Source organism: Chelonia mydas, chromosome 10, assembly GCF_015237465.2.
Source record: "Chelonia mydas isolate rCheMyd1 chromosome 10, rCheMyd1.pri.v2, whole genome shotgun sequence".
NCBI lineage: Eukaryota > Metazoa > Chordata > Testudines > Cheloniidae > Chelonia > Chelonia mydas.
This window is the reverse complement of record NC_051250.2, coordinates 83,684,972-83,705,865: the sequence shown is the minus strand read 5'-3', so window position 1 is coordinate 83,705,865 and position 20,894 is coordinate 83,684,972. Positions and strand designations below refer to the sequence as shown.

Below are 20,894 nucleotides of genomic sequence, written 5' to 3'. Positions count from 1 at the left end.
GTAATCCCCTCCCTAAAGGTCTTATAGAAGTCAGTACATTTACAGTCCTGGTTACAAATTTGCTGATTTGCTCTGTATCTCCACTTCTCTGTCAGACTGTCTTGTCTCTGCTCAGTCCAGCACCTATCTTTTCCCTTGTTTGACTTTTGCTCTCTTTTTCTCTCCTGCATTTGTGATGACTTCACAACTAAAACTCCCATCCAAGCCTTAATCATCTCCTGTCTTGCCTAGTGCATCCTCCTCCTTGGCTTTCCTGACACCAACATAACCCTTTTTCAACCAACACAAAAAAAATTTGGAAAGACCAACTTCCTTGACTGTTACTCTGACCATATAACCCCTCAACTCCACCTATGAATCCGCCTGCTGACTTCTTGCCCTGGCTCTAGAAACTGTGAAGTCAAGAAGAATTCATCATCATCATCATGTTCCTATTACAACTCTGGCATTTAGGGTAGTGACAAAGCTCCTCCACTCCTGTCTGTTTCTGGCAAGTCTTTCAATGGTTCCCCAGCTGTGCCCCAGGTTTTTCAGCTCGGCTTTCACAGCTCTTCACCATGTTGTATTTGGGCGGCCTCGTTTTCGCTTGCCTTCAGGTGTCCATCTTATTGCTACTCTGGTGATGGAATCAGTTTCCATCCAAAGCACATGACCAATCCATCTCCAATGCCTCCCAGCAATGATGGTGCTCAGATCCTCTTGGCTGCACTCTGTCAATAGATCTTGGTTTGAGATTGTTCTGGGCCAAAAGATAAGGAGGCACGTTGTATAGAATGAAGACAGTTTGGACGTCATACTTTCTCATTCCTCATTAGATGGGGTCAAAAAGAATTTTTCCATCTCTATGTGCTATGATTCTTCGCTTTCTTTTTTCATCATTCTTGCTACACAAGTATGACCTTTGGTGTGTGCTTCTGACCCCTTTACCCCAGGTAGGGAGAATGAGTCTCCTTCCAGGAGCCTCATGAAGACAGCAGATCTCATGTCTGACACCTCTCTACTATCATACAAGTTAGTCCTTTTCAAATTATGGGGGAGGAGGGGAGCTCGGGGTTTCAGCCCCACACTGCTCCCAGCTGCAGTGGGGGGAGGGGGACAGCTCGGGGTTTCAGCCCCACGCCGCTCCTGGCTGCAGCCCTGCAGGGAGACACTGGGGCTCGGGGCTTCAGCCCTGCAGAGGGGTCGGGGGGGGAAAGGGACTGGGGCTCAGGAACTGGGTTTCAGCAGCAGGGCTCCGCGGCCCTCCTGAAAGGGCCCATGGACCCCTCCCCCGTTGAGAACGACTGACAGCACAAAATATCTGATGGTCTATTAAGAATATTCCAGTACTGCCGGCTTGGATGGCAGATCATCCTCATACACATTTTTGTAAGGATGAAGTTGTCCTAAAATATCATGCCAAATTCTTCCCTGTGATCATGGATTTTTATTTAAATCAGACCATTTATGGAACCAGTCACATGATGAAGAAAATATTACACACTGAAGTAACTTTTGTCCTCCAAATATGTTGCCTCCATAGATTCACACTAACGTTCCCTCTTCCCCTTCACCCTGGAAATGTAAAGGATATGCCAGGGTTAGAGAGGAGCTAAGTGACAATTTGGGGTGAACCTTTTATATTGTGTGTCCTAGAATCCTGGAACAGGGCAGAGGGCATCCACTTGCACTCTGTGATAAAGTCAGGTTGCCTGGGTCAGGGTCAGGTAATCTGTTCCTTAGTTTCCTCTCACACACTGGACTAATCAAAAGTCCTTTCCTTCTTAAGGTGAACAAATGTTCCGAATAAAAGAAAAATGCATAGTTCTTCACCCCCTCCTACAGGGATTCTCCTACTCTTTTATAAAAGGAATCAAACCAGCCTTCATCCTCTAGCTGGTGTCATGAAGAGGTGCCTTGCCCTGGAACCCTAAATCATACGGCAGCTGTGTGCCCTAATCTCAAAACTGCCCTGCTTCACTGGGCTACTTCCTACAATGCACCTTCTCCCTGGCCTTTCCCCACAAGTCCTCTTCCAAACCCCTCCAAGCTCCTTTTCCAGTCTTGTTCTCCAAAAGGCCCCATAACTGATCTTATCTAGACCCATAGTACTTGAGAACTTTCACCAATCAGTTACTAGCACTCCTCTTTTCAGTTCTACCTCACTGGAGAGTCCCACACCAGATCTTGCTTTGTCCCTTTGTTTCTGAAAGAAAGGCTGCTTCTTACTCAGTTCTGCCCGCTTACTCAGCAAACCTTACTTCCTACCTGCAGTGACATGACCCCCTAGGTCTACTGTTCTCAGAATGCCTACTCTTAAAGGGCCAGAGGATATGCTAGATCAAAGCTTACCCTTAAATGGAACCCTGTGACACTCATCCAGTTCATAGAATCTCAGGGTTGGAAGGGACCTCAGGAGGTCATCTAGTCCAACCCCCTGCTCAAAGCAGGACCAATCCCCAATTTTTGCCCCAGATCCCTAAGTGGCCCCCTCAAGGATTGAACTCACAACCCTGGGTTTAGCAGGCCAATGCTCAAACCACTGAGCTATCCCTCCCCCCAGTTGCTTTTAAATGGGTTCTTTTGGGCAGGTGATCTCACCATGGAGATCTATCAAGGCCATGCATTCGGAGAAAAAAAGTCACATTAGTAATTCACCTCTTTTTCTTAGCCATGTAACAGTTGCTATCACTGGTATTATGTCTTATTTTACTTGGTTAAATGTTTTAACATTTTTAGATGCTCTCATAGGTCTCCAATTCCCAAGAGGACTTTATTCATATGGACATTTCTTCTTTCCTCTTTTGGCTAGGAAGAATGGACATTTAATGAACATTGATCGGTTTGATTGATTATTCTGTAGCAGTAGGTCCTGGGCTACAGGACTGGAAAATTGAAATATTGGGGATTACTTTTGTTCTGGTACATTCAAGAGCCTTTTTATTATGATTTGAGGCTATTTGCTTTATTCCCTTTTCATGACTACTGCTAACCATAAATATCTCACTGTTACCTTGCACTCCCACTGTCCGTTGTATTCACCTGTTGTCTCCCATCATACGTTTTGATCGTAAAAGCCTTTTGGGGGCAGGAATCATATTTTCATTACATACGTATAACAGTCCCTAGCATAGTGGGCCACTGATTCCTGACGGGGGCTGCTAGGTGCTACCACAATACAAACAAATAAATAATAATATGATAGCAATAAATATCACATAGTAAAAAAATCTTTGGGGGAGATCCTCAGATAATTTAGATTGTCATAGTTTCTTTGAAGTAAAAAATTTGGACAGCAATTGCTATGCAGATTCTATTATATGTATATTCATACTAGAAAGCAAGAGATTACCAGTTATTCCATCTGTATGCTGCTGGCAGGGCAGAAAGGGTATTGTCCATTTTAAAGCAGTCTCATTTGTAAGCATAAGCAGTCTTCCCTAGAGGTTCTAGTCTCTGTGGAACAGCACCATGACTGGGCATTGTTTTTAGTCTTCACTCCAGTTTGTATGTCTCCTGTTCCTTTTTCCCCCTCTGGTAGGGAGCCAGCTGGAGGAGCCTCTCTGCACTGCAGTGAAAAGCTGCAGCTCTGGAGAGCTGAGATGTCAAAAAATAATCCTCAAGTATTAAGATGAATCATCTGAAAACAGAAGGTACTTGGATCATGTGGTCTGAAAATCTCGGAAAACCTTTGATCATAGTGATTCTCTTTACTGATGTACAGTCCCACTTTCAAGGTAGAATCGCTTACATTTGTCTTTCTGAAGAAATGTATCTGCAAGTTTTCTCTCTTTACTTACATATTTACTTGTCTCAGTGCAATGACTTGAGACAAGCTGAACTGATGCAGTCTGGCAAATTACAGCACAGAAAAATAAATTCAATCCCTTTGCTCCACTGACTCCCTTTGTTTATAAGGCTCATTTCCCATAAAGTGCATAGACTGTGGTTTCATAGCTCCTTTTCTATATAAAAATTTCTATCACATCAGGTTGCGTTCATCTCCTGGAGACTAATGCAGATTATTAAAGATCTTAGTGTGGAAAATAACTAACCTATTAACACCATCAGCAACTGCAACCTGAATCATTTGGAAACACAGCAGAGAAAATTCAATTTTTTTGTTTTGTTTTTCAGATTATGTTGCTGTTAGTGTCTCATGAAACAATAGATAGCAAGACTCACATGCACTTGCCAAAATGCTAACTGTTCCTTTCAAACTCTGAATTTTCTCTTGTGTCCTCAGTGTTGACATGGCAGATTATAAGAAAAAAAAATCCCACTGAAAGCAAAGACACAGGTTTCTCTGTCATGCTTCTCAAGCAGTAACTCCTCTCAACAGGAATCTTGCAGACTACAGGAACTGACATTTTTAGGGAACACAGCTGATTATTACTTAAATTGGTTTTACAATCACTAGACTTAGAGTCTTCTTTCACTAAACTGCATTAACACAGGCCAAATCTCTATTCTTTTGTCAGAAGAGCACAAGTACTGTACTGGATATAATCATCCATACACTCTATACCCTAAAAGGGCCATTGGTGGAGCTTCCTTTACACAGCATGCCAAGGGCTGATACCCTGAGCTTGGGATATTTGATAATCTCTCTCATACATTGTATGTAAGTACTCCATTGACATGGCTAGGTTGAATGCATTATCTATCATATACACAGTTTCAGAGGAGTAGCCGTGTTAGTTTGTGTCAGCAAAAACAAATATGAGTCCTTGTTGCACCTTAGAAACTAACTAACAAATTTATTTGGGCATAAACTCCACACCACTTCTTGTCAAGTGTTGGAAATGGGTGACATCCACCCTAATTGAATTGGCCTTGTTAGCACTGACCCTCCCCCACTTAGTACGGCAACTCCCATGTTTCCATGTGCTGTGTATTTATACCTACCTACTGTATTTTCCACTCCATACATCTGATGAAGTGGGTTATAGCCCACAAAAGTTTCTGCCCAAATAAATTTGTTAGTCTCTAAGGTGCCACAAGGCCTCCTCGTTGTCTCTGCATATACAACAGTTGTGTACTGAATTAAGCTCCTTTTTTCCCCCTAACATGTTTCTAGCCTCCTGGGTCTTCCATTTTAAGCACTTGCAGCATGGGACACACTAATCTGTGGCCTTTAATGAAGAAATTTTAACCATATTTTGAGGACTCCCCCAGCCCTTCTGATACCAAGGGGATATTATAATGTGCCTCACAGTTAAGAAACCCTAACTCTAGTCCTTCCTTAACAAGGACAAGTTCCTGCTTAAATGGAATAAAATCCAATCATATTACTTACAATTCAGTGATAAAATCAAAGAACAAATTGAAATAATAACCCCCAGGTAATGTGCACTCTGAGTGGTACCAGCTCTTGTGATTGTACTGTGAGTATTGCAATGGTTTTCTATAATCCCCATCTCCTCCAGTCATGGGATTACATGAGAATTGAAACTTTTTTTTTTTTAATTAAAGCAAGTTTCTAGCCATGATGTTTGCACAGAAAAGCTGGGAAAAAAGTGAACTGAATGTACCCTCAAAAACAAGTACATAAAATGACCCCCCAAATTATCCTTTAAACCCCATGATTTCTGGAGCCCGTCTCCTGACGTTTGCAGGGTTGTCTGGAGGTGGCCACAGGGCACGCCAGGAGCGTGGGAGCCCTGGCTCGCCCACGGACGCCTCGGCCTGGGACTCGTAGGCCGCGGTCTCACTGGGGGGCCCTTTCGCCAGCCAGCTCTCGCCCCGCGCACCGGGACCGGAAAGGCAACGCGCCGCCCGGCGCTGCCCTGACCCAGCCCCCGCCGCGGCCCTTGCTCTGGAGACCGCGGCAGCGCGGAACTCCCCCCGCCCCCGCCGCCGCACCACGTGGGGAACGAAGCTCGCGGGAAGCCCGGAGACGGGGCGAGGCGGGGCGAGGCGAGGCGGGGCGGGGCGGCCGGAGTGCGGCACGCAGGGGGGACGTAGGCTGAGGTGGAGTCAGCGAGACCACGGGACCCCGCCCCCCGCTGCTCGGCCGCATTATCTCTGGCTCACGTGTCCACCCCAGCCAATCAGCGTGGGGCTGATGGCTCTTTAAGAGCCGCGCGCCAGTCACCTGCTTCACGCTGCAGTAGCGGCGAGAGGTTGCCATGGAGATCATTGACAGGGCGGTTGCCATGGATACAGCGGCGCCCGGGCTGTCGGGCGGGCGCCGCGGCTGGGGGCTGCGGAGGCACGCGCTGCTGATCGTGATCGGCGAGATCGGGACCGAGGCGGAGCGCGCGGCGCTGCGGGGCGCCCTGGAGCGGGGTGAGCAGCGGGCGCCGAAGCGCGCGGCGGGGCTGTGGCGAGGCGAGGCGGCAGCCGCGGGCACTTGCCGTGGCGGCTCCGGGCGAGAAGCGCGGGGCTGCCTGGGGCTGGGGCTGCAGCGACTGGCCAGCCCCGCCCGGGGCGCGTCAGCGTGCCGCACTGTCACGGCGCGAGTGGCAGGGGCTGGGCTCGCCCGCCCCCCCGCCTTCTGACCCCGTCCCTCACCGTAGCCCTGAACCCCCCCCCACCCCCGTCCCGGCTTCTGACCCCGTCCCTCACCGTAGCCCTGAACCCCCCCCCCACCCCCGTCCCGGCTTCTGACCCCGTCCCTCACCGTAGCCCTGAACCACCACCCCCACCCCCGTCCCGGCTTCTTACCCCGTCCCTCACTGTAGCCCTGAACCCCCCCAGCCCCCGCTTGTTATCCCTCCCCTCACCGCAGCCCTGGATTCCTTTCCCCCTCCACCCCCCCGACTTCTTACCCTGCCCCTCATCGCAACCCTGGATGGACCTTCCCCACCCCTGGCTTGTTATCCCGTCCTCACGGTAGCCCTGAACCCCCTACTCTCCTCCCCCCAGCTTGTTATCCCTCCCCTCACCACAACCCTGGATTCCTCCCCCCCCCCCCCGGCTTCTTACCCTGCCCCTCATCGCAAGCCTGGATGGACCTTTCCCACACCCTGCTTGTTATCCCGTCCCTCACCGTAGCCCTGAACCCCCCCACCCCCCCACTGCCCGCGCTTGTTATCCCTCCCCTCACTGCAGCCCTGGATTCCTTTCCACCCCCCTCCCCCGGCTTCTTACCCTGCCCCTCATCGCAACCCTGGATGGACCTTCACCACCCCCGGCTTGTTATCCCGTCCTCACGGTAGCCCTGAACCCCCTACTCTCCCTCCCCCCCAGCTTGTTATCCCTCCCCTCACCACAACCCTGGACCTTCCCCCCCCCCCCCGGCTTCTTACCCTGCCCCTCATCATGACCGTGGATGGACCTTCCCCCCCTCTCCCCCTCCCAGCATCTTATCCTATACCTCATCACAACCCTGGATGGACCTTCCCCTCCCCTGGCTTGTTATCCCATCCTCATGGTAGCCCTGAACCCCCTACTGTCTGTCCCCCCCCCCCGGCTTGTTATCCCTCACCGCAACCCTGGATTCCTTTCCCCTCCCCTGGCTTCTTAGCCCGCCCCCACTGCAGCCCTGAACCCTCTACCCCCCTCCCCCGCTTGTTATCCCTCCCCTCACCGCAGCCCTGGATTCCTTTCCCCGCTCCACTCCCCCAGCTTCTTACCCTGCCCCTCATCGCAACCCTGGATGGACCTTCCCCTCCCCTGGCTTGTTATCCCATCCTCACAGTAGCCCTGAACCCCTACACCCCCCTGCTTGCTTGTTATCCCTCCGCTCACCGCAGCCCTGGATTCCTTCCCACCCACCTTTCTTACCTTGCCCTTCACTGCAGCCCTGGTTTCTCCCGCCCCAGCTCTGCTGAAGTCTGTCTCAGCCCAAGGCTCTTCCCATCCCTTCCCTGCCCCATCCTGGGGCATGCTGAGGGCTGGTGCCTCAAGCAGGGTTTCTACCCTTTGCCCCTGCCCTCGTTTCAGGGCAGCCCAGGTGGCTGAGGAAGTCAGGAGGTTTATTTCTCTCCAGCAGTTGTGGGTGTAGGAGCTGTACAAATCCATCAGTGTCAGGTTATGTATACTGTCAAAAGGTGATTAAAATGTTTGTGTCCATTGATCTGGGGCTTCTGGAACAAGCTGGGGGTCATGGGTGTGTGGAGTGGGGGCATATAAAGGACCTCAACTTTGCTCTGATGTGCTCTAAGGAGTCTGGAATTAGAGCTGGACCTGGGGCTATCCTCAGACAGCCCTGGCTCCCTGACACTGTTTACTAATAAACTTACCTGTGTCTGTAAATAGGATCTAGGGTAAAGAGCTCTGTGAGCCTGACACACATCCCCCTCTATGTGGTATTCACTGACCTCCAAGCACAGGTTAGCAGCTTGGGGTGAGTGGTGCCAGGTGAATGCTTTGGTAGGGTCACGCAGGGGAAGACGAAGCTTCTCTCACTCATGTTCATCCTTACATAAGAGACTTCAGCTCCTTAATCAGATAAAGCTTCTTATGGTCTTTACCATATAACGACATGAAACTCTTAGGCCTGGAGGGGAATGTGTACAGAGAGAATATCCCACGTAAAACAGTAGCAATGCCAGCCAGAAGAGTGGATTGCAGATTGTTGGGATCGAGAGGACTAAGAAAGCTGCCTCATGGAATTGTGGGATACTTCAGGATGACTCCTGGCACGTGAGTCAAGTGGGGCTGGGACTACACTGCAAAGCAGTAGGCTTGACTTGACCTCGGACACTCCAGCCCTGCAAGGTCCTGGGACCCTACGTCTGACTCCTGGGTTAGCACAATTGCAGTGTAGGTGGAAGGGGGGTTAGCCTTGAGCTCAGGCTCAAGTTTGGGCTTACATTGCAGTGCAGACATACTCTCAGAGTACCTTTTCCAGACCTGACAAAGAGCTCTGTGTAGCTCAACAGCTTGTGTCTTTCACCAAAAGAAGGTCCAATAAAATATATTACCCACCTTATCTCTCTAATATCGTACAACTGACATGGCTACAATACTGCAAACAAAGTCTTTATGTATAATTTTTTTTGGGGGGACCCTCCTTCCCCTGTATTAGGAATGGAGTAGAGAGAAGAGTTTATACTGTCCCTTATGTAAACATTTTGAGCAGCTGGGTATGGTCATGTGGAAGCCTTCCTGTGACTGTGAGCAAATGGTACAGGGGGTGGAGGCATTGTGATTAGAGAAGACTTTCTGAGATGGCTGAATTATCAGGTCCTAGGGACCTGACTAGGAACAGTTCCAAGAGCAGTGAAGATCCTGTAACTGTGACTTGCAAGAATAACATGTTAAAAAAAATTTCAGCCTACAATGCTAATATAGGCTGAGATTGTGATTATCAAGAGATGTGACTGTGGATTCTGGCCCAAAGGGGGAGGAAGAACCCAATGATAAAGGGCTTGAGCAAAAAGATATTTGCATTGTCGTCTCAAGTGGTCAGAACACTGTCAAACCTGTGGGGACCCTCCAGTGTGTCTTTGTGCTTGTGAGATTCCTTTATTGCCATTAGAGGGATATGCTTTAAACAGTGTTCTAAAACACCATTCTTAAACCTGGAAATTGGGGATATCTTTAGATTCTAAACCCATCCCTCTAGGGGAAAGTAGCTTGATATCGCTCTGGATTACTGGTTATGCATATTTATCGTGTTATGACAGTAGTACCTGTGGCCAACTGAGACTGGCACCCCATTGTGTACTGTACAAGGCACTGTACAAACAATGAGACAGTCCCTGCCCCAGAGACCGTACAATCTATATAGAGAAGACAAAGGTTAGGGATATAACGTACAAGTTGCTCTAATGATTCAGGAATTGTAGATGGCAAGAAGTGACTTGCTATGTAATGCTGCCAGGGAATCTTGCTCTAAAGATTGGCGGTATTTATTTATATTACGATAGGGCCCACGTGCTCTAGTGATAGATCAAAACAGTCATTCTGGGTTAGACCAAAAGTCCATCTAGCCCAGGATCCTGTCTTCCGACAGTGGCCAATGCCAGGTGTCAGAGGGAATGACCAGAAGAGGTCATCATCAAGTGATCCATCCCCTGTCGCCCATTCCCAGCTTCTGGCAAACAGAGGCAAGGGACACTATCCCTGCCATCCTGGCTAATAGCCATTGATGGACCTATCCTCCATGAACTTATCTAGTTCTTTTTTGAACCCTCTTATAGTCTTGGCCTTCACAACATCCTCTAGCAAGGAGTTCCACAGGTTGACTGTGCGTTGTGTGAAAAAAATACTTCCTTTTGTTTGTTTTAAACCTGCTGCCTGTTAATTTCATGTGGTGACCCCTAGTTCTTGTGTTATGAGGAGTAAATACTTTCTTATTTACTTTCTCCACACCAGTTATGATTTTATACACCTCAGTCATATCCCCCGTAGTCTCTTTTCCAAGCTGAAAAGTCCTAAACTTATTAATCTCTCCTCAAATGGAGCTGTTCCATACTCCTAATCATTTGTTGCATAATGACAAGTTTCAGAGTAGCAGCCGTGTTAGTCTGTATTCGCAAAAAGAAAAGGAGTATTTGTGGCACCTTAGAGACTAACAAATTTATTTGAGCATAAGCTTTCGCGAACTATAGCTCACTTATCGGATGCATCTGATGAAGTGAGGTGTAGCTCATGAAAGTTTATGCTCAAATAAATTTGTTAGTCTCTAAGGTGCCACAAATAAGTACTCCTTTTCATTTTTGTTGCCCTTTTCTAAACCTTTTCCAATTCGAATATATCTTTTCTGAGATGGGATGACCACATCTGCATGCAGTATTCAAGATGTGGGCATACCATGGATTTTTTTAGAGGCAATATGATATTTTCTGTCCTATTATCTATCCCTTTCTGAATGATTCCCAACATTCTGTTTGCTTTTTTGCCTGCTGCTGCACATTGAGTGGATGTTTTCAGAGAAACATCTACAATGGCTCCTAGAGCTCTCTTGAGTGGTAACAGCTAATTTAGACCTCATCATTTTATATGTATAGTTGGGATTATATTTTTGTAATAGAGCCAGGCTCACCCGGTGGCACCTCCTGCTGGCTGTTCTTGGGAATTAGCTCATCAGCCTTTGGAGCGCCCTCTGCCATCTGCTGATCTGCCTGTCACTGGCCCCCGTGTCCCTCCCGGACCTGGTGCCCTTTTGTCTGGGGTCCTGCCCCCTGGCAGTAAACCCCAACGATCTCTGAGGGTCTCCCCTCCCCAGGGAACCCCTACCCACTCCCCCCACCTCACCTCAGTCTTGGCTACTGCCAGTCTTCGCTTAGCCCCACTCCCTGGGGCAGACTGCAGTGTATCAGTCACTCATCACAGGCGAGGGGGTTTGGACCTGCTGCCTCTGTCTACCCGTGGGCTGCCCCCATGCACCCCAGTACCTAATAGGTCCTAATCTAGGCCTCACAGCTGGGGGCAGGTTCCAGGTTGGAGCTCCCAAGGCCTTTCCTCCTCATGTCCCTGCAGCCAGACCCTTCCCTCTCTGAACGCAGAGAGAGACTCTGGCTAAGCTTCAGCCTAGCAGCCCCTTTATAGGCCCAACTGCAGCCTGACGGGGGCATGGCCCAGCTGTGACCATCTCCCCAATCAGCCTAGCTTTTCTTGGCCTGAGCCCTGGCTCTCTCCCAGGGCTGGCTTTTAACCCACAGGGCAGGAGCGGGTAACCACCCCACTACAGTTTTCCAATGTGCATTACTTTGCATTTGTCAGCATTGAATTTCATCTGCCATTTTGTTGCCCAGTCACCCAGTTTTGTGAGATCCCTTTTTAATTCTTCAGTCTGCTTTGGACTTAACTATCTTGAGTAGTTTTGTATTATCTGCAAGTTTTGCCACCTCACTGTTTACCCCTTTTTCCAGATCGTTTATGAATATGTTGAATAGGACTGGGCCCGGTACAGACCCCTGGAGGACACCACTGTTTACCTCTCCCCATTCTGAAAACTGACCATTTATTCCTGCCCTTTCTTTGCTATCTTTTAACCAATTACCGATCCATGAGAGGACCTTTCCTCTTATCCCATGACAGCTTACTTTGCTTAAGAGCCTTTGGTGAGGGACCTAGTCAAAGACCTTATGAAAATCTAAGTACACTATATCCACTGGATCCCCTTGTCCACATGCTTGTTGACCTCCTCGAAGAATTCTAGTAGATCAGTAAGGTATGATTTCCCTTTACAAAAACCATGTTGACTCTTCTTCAAAAAATTATGTTCCTCTATGTGTCTCATAATTCTGTTCTTTTCTATAGTTTCAACCAGTTTGTCCGGTACTGAAGTCAGGCTTACTGGTCTGTAATTGCCAGGATCACCTCTGGAGCCCTTTTAAAAAATTGGTATCACATTAACTATCTTCCAATCATTTGGTACAGAAACTGATTTAAATGATAGGTTACAAACAACAGTTAGTAGTTGTGCAATGTCACATTTGAGTTCCTTCAGAACTCTTGGGTAGGATCTAATGAGAAAGAGTCAAATGAAAGAGAGTCCTATTCAATTACATCATGTAATGGCAGACAGCTAAAAAGTGACAGTTTTTAAAGTGCTTATGTACCAATGCTAGAAGTCTAAATAATAAGATGGGTGAACTAGAGTGCCTCATGTTAAATGAGGATATTGACATAATAGTCATCACAGAAACTTGGTAGAATGAGGATAATCTATGGGACACAATAATACCAGGTACAAAATATATTGGAAGGACAGAACATGTCGTGCTGGTGGGGGAGTGTCACTATATGTGAAAGAAAGTGTAGAATCAAATGAAGTAAAAATCTTAAATGAACCAAACTATAGCATAAAATCTCTATGCATAGTAATTCCATGCTCAAATAATGAGAATATAGCATGGGCAGTCAACAAAAATTCACGTCCCGTGACCTGTCCATGACTTTTACTATATACCCCTAACTAAAACTTGGGCCAGGGGCTGCAGGTGCTCGGGTGGGGGGGCTGTGGTGCTATGCCCGGGACCCCTGCTGGCGCTGGGGGGTGGGGCAAGCCACAGCACGCAGCCCAGGACCCCTGCTGGGGGGAGGGGTTGGCAGGGCTGGCAGGGGCTCCCTATCGGCTCCACGTGTCCCTGCAGCTCCTAGGTGGCGCAAGGCCAGGGGGCTCCACGTGCTGCTCCTGGTCCTGCCATAAGTGCCGGCTGCGCAGCTCCCATTGGCTGTGTTTCCCGTCCAGTGGGAGCTGTGGGGGTGGGCCTTGCGGGCACAGGCAGCACATGGAGCCCCCTGGTGCCTGGCCCCTCCTCTGCCTAGGAGCTGCAAGGCCATGTCAATGGGAGCTCCCCACCCCGAGGTAAGCGCCCCTGGCACCCCCCAATCCCCTGCCCCTAGTCCTGAGCCCCCTCACACAAACCCAAACTGCTGCTGCTGGCCCAGGGGCTGCCTGGCTTGGGCAGCCCCTGAGCTAGCACCAGCTGCAGAGGTCATGGAAAGTCATGGAATCCGTGACTTCCGTGACAGACTTGCAGCCTTACCCATAGCTAGAGGGTCACATAGATGTGATATGACACACTGAGAAAGGTGATGCAGCTTGCTGGGTCACAGTGTACAGGGTGCCTTGTGATAGTGAATCAGTCTGCTGAACAGAGGAGTGCTTATCAGGAATTGCATTTTATCAGTTAGGAGACACTGAGTAAAACATCTCTTAATTGGCAACAAAATGTTGTCGTCCCCTGAAAGCCCTTTGTACAGTTTTTGTTTGTTTGACAGTAAGGAGTTTAGAATGCAGATCCAAATCAGATTGACTTTGGACTTCTCAGCAGCACTGAGACTGAAAGTTAGGTTGGTGCAAAGTGTTAGTTTACTCTACAGTGTGATTGGGATGTAGGATGTTCTTTGAGGGTAGAATAATTAATTAATCTTTATTCTTATTTTGTTTTTTATTATGGGCATGCCTAAACTGAGGTATTGTCATACAGAGAGGAAGACTTTGAGGACTTTCCTCGTAAACACCACCAAAATCTTGCCCTGCGTGACTTTGAAGGTGTGCAGAGTCGCTTACAGAATGTGACTACTAATCTCGTATGCTTTTCCCTTAGTGTGGTCCAGGAGAACACACAAGTTAGACTAGAATTAAGAACAAACGTATTCTTGATACCTAAGCATTACCCGGCTTCAATGGCATCATGTGGTTCTCTGTGTGAGACTTGAACAGTGGCTACTCTCACATGCTATGAAGCAGAGTCTGATCCGAAGGTCACGTTTCTATTCTACTTTGATTCGTCCAGTTTTGAAAGAATGTCTCAAGGGAGTGAAGCTGGTATTAAAAGGAAATGTCAAATCTTATAAGCCAATTAACCCAGCAGGAAGTCAGACAGTTTGCAAGGGCATGAGGAACGGGATATGAGAAACTGTACCACAAGTCACATGGACCTGTACCCATGCTGTGCATGCTACAGCAGCATCCTCAAAGAATATGATCAGTTAGGAAACCTCAGGATGGTACATTGCACACACCTGTGTAAGGAGAAGGGGGCCCGGAATCTGGTAGAGCAATGGTCTGGTCCCTCTGCAGTGGGCTGAGCATTTGAGGTGATGGTCATTGGTAAGATGAGGGATGATTTTAAAAACTAAACTGAGTGACTTCCAAACTGCTCAGAGGAAAAACTTGAAAATTAGCTGAGATACTGAATGAGAAGCCCCCTCTCCCCTTAGGTTTTAAAAGAGGATCTCTTTTCTTTGCATTGTGGAGAATGTAACAAGCCGTGCTCCAGAATAGCCCTTCTTGTTGCTGCAGCCAAGAAACTGACTGATACAGCAGCTCACATCAGCAGGAAGTGTCCTGCAGAGAGCCACTTCACCTCCCTTCTGTTCCCCTCCAGGTTGGATTGCTATTCAGCTTCATCTCATCAACACTGCAGAGGTATTAAAGAGCCCCTGTGTTGGGCACATGTATTAAATCACAGCTTGCTTATCAAGGCCATTTTTATAAAAAGGGGAACTGATTTTCCCTGCCTTGCCTCAATCTGTTCCCTTCCTGAACTGCAGAACTCTTATTTCTTGGCCTGTGTTTGTTATTTGGGGTTGGGGACATAAAGGAGCAGGAACAATTGATATCCTGTGGTGCTGCTAAAATTGATGATGGGTTTTTCTGATATTCTGAGAGCATCCTGAGCGCCATTAGTTTGTCATACGTTCTGCAGTGCGGTCTGTCACCTGATTGCTGCACCATTCCTTTGCAGTGTGTGCTGTGACCATATACAAGTTAAGAAAAAAATTGTCCAGAGTTATTCTAAACAATCCCTGCCTTTGAAACTATGTTTGCTATGTGTGTGTGATGTGGCAAACTACTAACCCCATTTTGGTGATGTGCTGAGGGCTCGGTCTGAGCTTTGTAATTGCATCTTGTACTCTGGAAGCAGCGCTGATATTTGAGTTTGCATTCTCTGCTGAGCAGTGGCCACTATGTTGCATTCAGTTGACGGTTGTCTCCTGAATCGAGCTATAGTGCTGGAGAACAAGAACTGATTGCTGCAGTTAACTGGATTGGTACCCCTGCTCCTCCAGGAATTGGCAATAGACTCCTTTTAGGGTAGGGACAGGTGTGGAGCTAAGATTTTTTTTTTTTCTGGCTTTTTTGACCCCCTGTCTTTAATGCACCATCACACAGGAGTGGAATTTTCTCTCTGAGATGGTGGCAAAGGTGTTGGGAGGACACACGTAATGAGTACTGATAAAGTTTAGAACCTTAGTTTAGTTATTATGTATTTGACTTGTATAACACTCTATCACTGGCTTTAAGCTGCTGCTGGCTTGCTGGAGGCAGCAACGAATGAAAGGTGAGGTGGAGTTATCATATGTACCAACAGTTTGATTACCATGACACCCAACCGTGGCAAGGTGCCATCTGGGAGTGGCTGCTCCTTGTTGGGACATGAAGATGAATTACCTGTAGCACTGTATATATGCTACCCAGAAAGTGAAGCTCTTCCTCACCAAGGTCTGAAGGTGACTTCCCCAGCGTGGTGTGACGCCATCTGGTCTGGGAAGAGAGTCTACTCCCTGCTGGGATATGAAGGCGATTATTTTGCAAAGATTGTATAGATTAAAGAGCAAACTCAAAGGGTCTGAGGGTGATCCATGGCTTTGGAAGAGTGATTTGGTAAAGGAAGTTGAGGGAGATGGTCTGTACTGTGACTCGGAGGGGTACACATGTTATAAGAACTGTTGTATCAAATGGATCAATAGTCAAATTAGTCCAGTATCCCATCTCTGCCAACAGCCAATGCTGAACACTTCAGAAGATGTAAAACTCCCACAGTGCATTTGCCTGATTATGCAGTCGTGTATTTGGTTTAGTCATTGTTTGTGGAACCTCACTAAAATGAAAACTCATTTACTACCTTGTCCTGCCCCATAACCTAGGTGCAGAGTTGTAAAGGAACAAATGGGAATTGGCTGCCTAACTGTCCCTTGTCTTTTAAAATGTTCACCATGGGTCCTAAATATGGGCTTCTGAAATAGCATACACAGGTTCATATAATCAGCTGGCTGACTTTTATTGACACCTCCATTCCTGGTTTTGGAATTCATGGAAAAAGGCCTTAATTCTGCTTTTCTTGTTGGACAGGAATTCGCTCATGGAACATTCATCTTCCCTCTTGTGACCTTAATCAGCAACTGAGACTCTTTGTAAGTCAGCATCTTGCTCAGTTTTCTTCAGAGTTCAAAGGTCAGTTTCCTTTTATCTATATTCATTTTTTTGCTTTTCTGTTGGAGTTTGAAGTTGGTGAATAGAGGATGGAAATGAAATTGGTAAAGATTTTACTACTTAGAAAACAACCATGTTCTTCCTGTGAGTTGCTTCTCCTGGTTTGAGTAGACATTAACATGAACACTGAAGGTGGAAACAATAGACATAAATATATATCAGTGCAAAGGAATTTAATCTAAAACTGCTGGTCTAATTGTTGGTGAGGGTGGAGGGCTTGTAGAGGGACTAGAGACACGCAAATAGGCTTTTAAACAGAGTGCCCAGATAAATAATTTAAGGCATTGTTGGTTGTTCCTTCTTACAGCACAATACATTATTTCATACAAACTGCTTATTCTCAGATCTCTTTATAGAGGTAATTAATAGTTTGAAACTGTAAATTCCCCACTCATGGGAGAGTTACCAGAAGTAATCACCTTGTTGGGGAGTGTGGGGGGCTGAGGAAGACTAACTGAATGTTTGTTTACCTGAATAGCAATTTGCATTTCATAGGCATTTATTCCACTTTCCTGAAAGAAAAGATGATGAGTAAGTACTTAATATTAAATACCATTGGCATCTTTGAAAGAGTGCCGTATCACCATGCATTTAGAACTGGCCTCTGTTCCCAGGCTAATTGTCACACCGTTAAATTTCTCAAAATGTATATACATATTGAATATAGATCATATCAGACATATCACAGGCTGTCACTGTGAGCTATGCCTGCAAGATGTTTTTATATCAACATATTACACCTTGTCAGATTCCTCTTTTTAGGTGTTTGTGTGTACTTGAAGGAAGGTGACATTTTCCTAATGGTCAGGATATTTAACTGGAAAGCAGAGGTCTAGGTTCTGTTTCTGGATTTGCCATTGACTTACTATGTGAGCCTGTGACTCAGTTTCTTTACCTATAAAATGAGGATAGTAAGAATGATGCATTTTTGTAAAGTAGCGGGATATCTGGAGTTAAAGCTCTGTGTATTACTATGTACACACTTGATTAATTCCTCTCCTGAAGTGTGGTGCCAAGAACTGGACACAGTACTCCAGTTGAGGCCTTATCAGTACTGAGTAGAGTGGAAGAATTACTTCTCATGTCTTGCTTACATCACTCCTGCTAATAGAGCCCAGAATTATGTTCACTTTTTTAGTAACAGTGTTACATTATTGACTCATATTTAGTTTGTGATCCACTATAACCCCCAGATCTTTTTCTGCAGTACTTCTTCCTAGGCAGTCTTTTCCCATTTTGTATATGTGCAATTGATTGTTTCTTCCTAAGTGTAGTCCTTTGCATTTGCCCTTTATTGAATTTCATCCTATTTATTTCAGACCATTTCACCAGTTTGTCAAGATCATTTTGAATTCTAATCATGTCTTCCAGAGTGCTTGAAACCCCTCCCAGCTTGGTATTGTCCACAAACTTTATGTAACCCTTCTGCCAGGCCAAGTTGATAGCAGCAAGGGCCGGGTTCAGTACACAGGGGTTCCCTCTCATCAAAGCAAATACAAAACTGGCTCGAGCCCCCACCCAGTGACCTGGGAAAATCTTACACACCCCCTGGGCACCTCAAAGAGGCAATACTTCCCCTCTCGCAAGCACAGTGTCTCGGTGTAGTAGAGAATCTTTAGTACCATGAGGTAAACGACACCAGCATTAAATTGGGGAAACGCCACAACTGCTGTTCATTAACCAAACCATGAGCAAAGACCCACCCCAGAAAATTGGGCCACATCCTTTCCCTCGGGTTCTTGAGTCCCAGAACCCAAACGTCTCTTGAGTCCAGCAATCCTCAGATCACCCAAAATCCAAAAAGTCCAGCCCCAGAGTTCAAAAGTTCATCTGCAGAGTGTTACTCCCCAGTCTGGCTAAAATGTGCCTGTGTGTGGGGGAAGGAGGTAAGGGATACCTTATGTGTCCTGAAGCTGACTGCCCCACAGGGCTCTGCTCTGCTACGCTGTCTCACGAATGGCTCTGCTCAACCACGACCGGCTCAGCTCTGCACAGCTCGCCATCTCACGAACAGCTCCGCTCAGCTCGCCGTCTCACGAACACGCCGCTATCTCACGAATGGCTCCGCTCCACCACGACCGGCTCAGCTCTGCTCAGCTCGCCGTCTCACGAACACGCCGCTGTCTCACGAACGGCTCCACTCCACCACGACCGTCTCCGCTCTGCACAGCTCGCCGTCTCACGAACAGCTCTGCACAGCTCGCCGTCTCACGAACAGCTCTGCTCAGCTCGCCGTCTCACGAACACGCCGCTGTCTCACGAACGGCTCCGCTCCACCACAACCAGCTCCGCTCGGCACAGCTCGCCGTCTCACGACCGGCTCCGCTCGGCACAGCTCGCCATCTCACGACCGGCTCCGCTGTCTCACGAACGGCTCCGCTCCACCACGACCGGCTCCGCTCGGCGTCTCACAACCGGCTCCGCTCGGCACAGCTCGCCGTCTCACGAACACGCCGCTGTCTCACGACCGGCTCCGCTCCACCATGACCGGCTCCGCTCGGCACAGCTCGCCGTCTCACGAACAGCTCCGCTCGGCACAGCTCACCGTCTCACGAACAGCACCACTGCACTCTAGATCTTCCGGCTCCCCACTGCTTGACACGGTGCTCTCAGTGATTTCAGCTCTCAGTAGTGGGGGCCTTAGTGCTGGTGCACCATAAGGCCAAAGTGAATGCAGCACAGTACCTGCAGCAAGACTCTTAATAGACCCAAAATTAGCTCTGACATTCCACAGTGGAGAGAGACAGAGGTGCAATTGGTGCTTCAGGCCCTCACAAAGGGGCCCACACCACCAGGTACTAATACCTGTCTCAAGTCTCTCTCAATTCACACAGTTTTGGAACCCATGACCCTTGCCTAGCGAGTGCTACTTAGTTGATGGTGAGTCCCTCCATCATAGCAAAAGGCCAAGTACAGTTCCAAGCACAGTTCCCATAATCAGGGTAATAACAATTTATTCTTCCTGCCCCAATAACAGAGACACTGGGGATCCCACAGCAGCCGAAGTGACCATTTGGGCAGTTATGGCCTCAGTCTAGGCGGGGTGGGTGTGCCTATGCAAATGAGATCGGCCCCTGAAGTTTTTTTTTCCACAACTTGCCACACCTCACCACCAGATGTCAGGGTGGAGCTCATCCTGACACTGCTTACATCTATAAGTGTACTCTCTATGCCATTATCCAAATAATTTATGAAGATAGTGAATAGAATCAGAGCCGGTACAGAACCTTGTGGGACCCCACTCAATATGCCCTTCCAGTTTGACTGGATAAAGATTTGACCACAATGATCTATGTGTTTGTCACCTCCAGATTAGATTTCTGTGACTTACTGTCTCTAGGCCTGAAGGTAGATGCAATATCAAGGCTTCATCTTGTGTAGATTATAGCAGCCCAGTTTAATGAGATGAGCCTCCTTGAGTACATTATCATTACCTCTGTAGAGGCTCTGGTTCCCACTTCGCTTGCTAGTTCAAGGCCTTAGTCCTAATCTACAAAGCCATCAAATGGTAAAGACCCAGCTATTCTATTAAATTCCTTTATTTTTTGTATTGCTGTAGCACTATGAGGTGCCAAGTAGGATTGGGGCTCAGCTGTACTGAGCGCATACAAACATGTAGGAAAACATAGTCCAGCAATCAGATTTCCATCCATGACCTGCAAAAACAGTTGTGTTCCTCTGGAATAATGTAGTGTATACAGCATGTGGTAAAGAATTCTCTAAACAGATTTTTTTAAAAAAATCTGTATGTCTCAAGCAAAGCTTCCCATAACCAGGGAATGGAGAAGATCAGGAGGTTCCATGGAGTCTGCTATGGAGCTCTCCACAGAGACATGATTTACCTGGAAAGTGCTTAGGCACTACAATGATGAGCACTATAGAAAATCCTAAACTAGATTCCTATATCCTGTTTGCACTTATGCCACTGAAACCCTCATTCTTGAATGGGTAATTGAGTTCCTCCATACTTCCAATTTGTCCACCTGTAAAATATCTGGTCTCTTGTTATAAACTAAGGGATTAACTACTTGAGATCCTCTGAACGGAACTAAAGAAAGATGATTTTATTTGTTTTGTATTATTGCTTAGAGACCCCCAACCAGTTTAGGGCCTCATGTGATAGGCACTGCACAGACATAGTGTAAGACACTGCCTTCCCCAGTCTTAGTTTAGGACAAGATGTAGCAGGTTGGTAAAACAAATGAGGGCTAGGGAAGGATGGGGTAATAGTAATACATATTCTTTTGCATAGATGAAGTGTGCACACTTCACTGGTGTAACAAGCAGA

The 20,894-nt window shown here is 47.3% G+C and overlaps 1 protein-coding gene across 1 annotated transcript in view; it reads left to right on the top strand.

The window, feature by feature from the left end:
- Positions 1–6,035: 6,035 nt before the first annotated feature.
- MAP1A (microtubule associated protein 1A) overlaps positions 6,036–20,894 on the top strand; it is a 111,225-nt gene continuing 96,366 nt past the window's right edge. The window contains exons 1-2 of the mRNA XM_037911070.2: positions 6,036–6,270; positions 16,466–16,567. Coding sequence (XP_037766998.2) covers positions 6,111–6,270; positions 16,466–16,567 — 262 coding nt within the window. The 5' untranslated portion in view covers positions 6,036–6,110. The remainder of the gene's footprint in view (positions 6,271–16,465; positions 16,568–20,894) is intronic.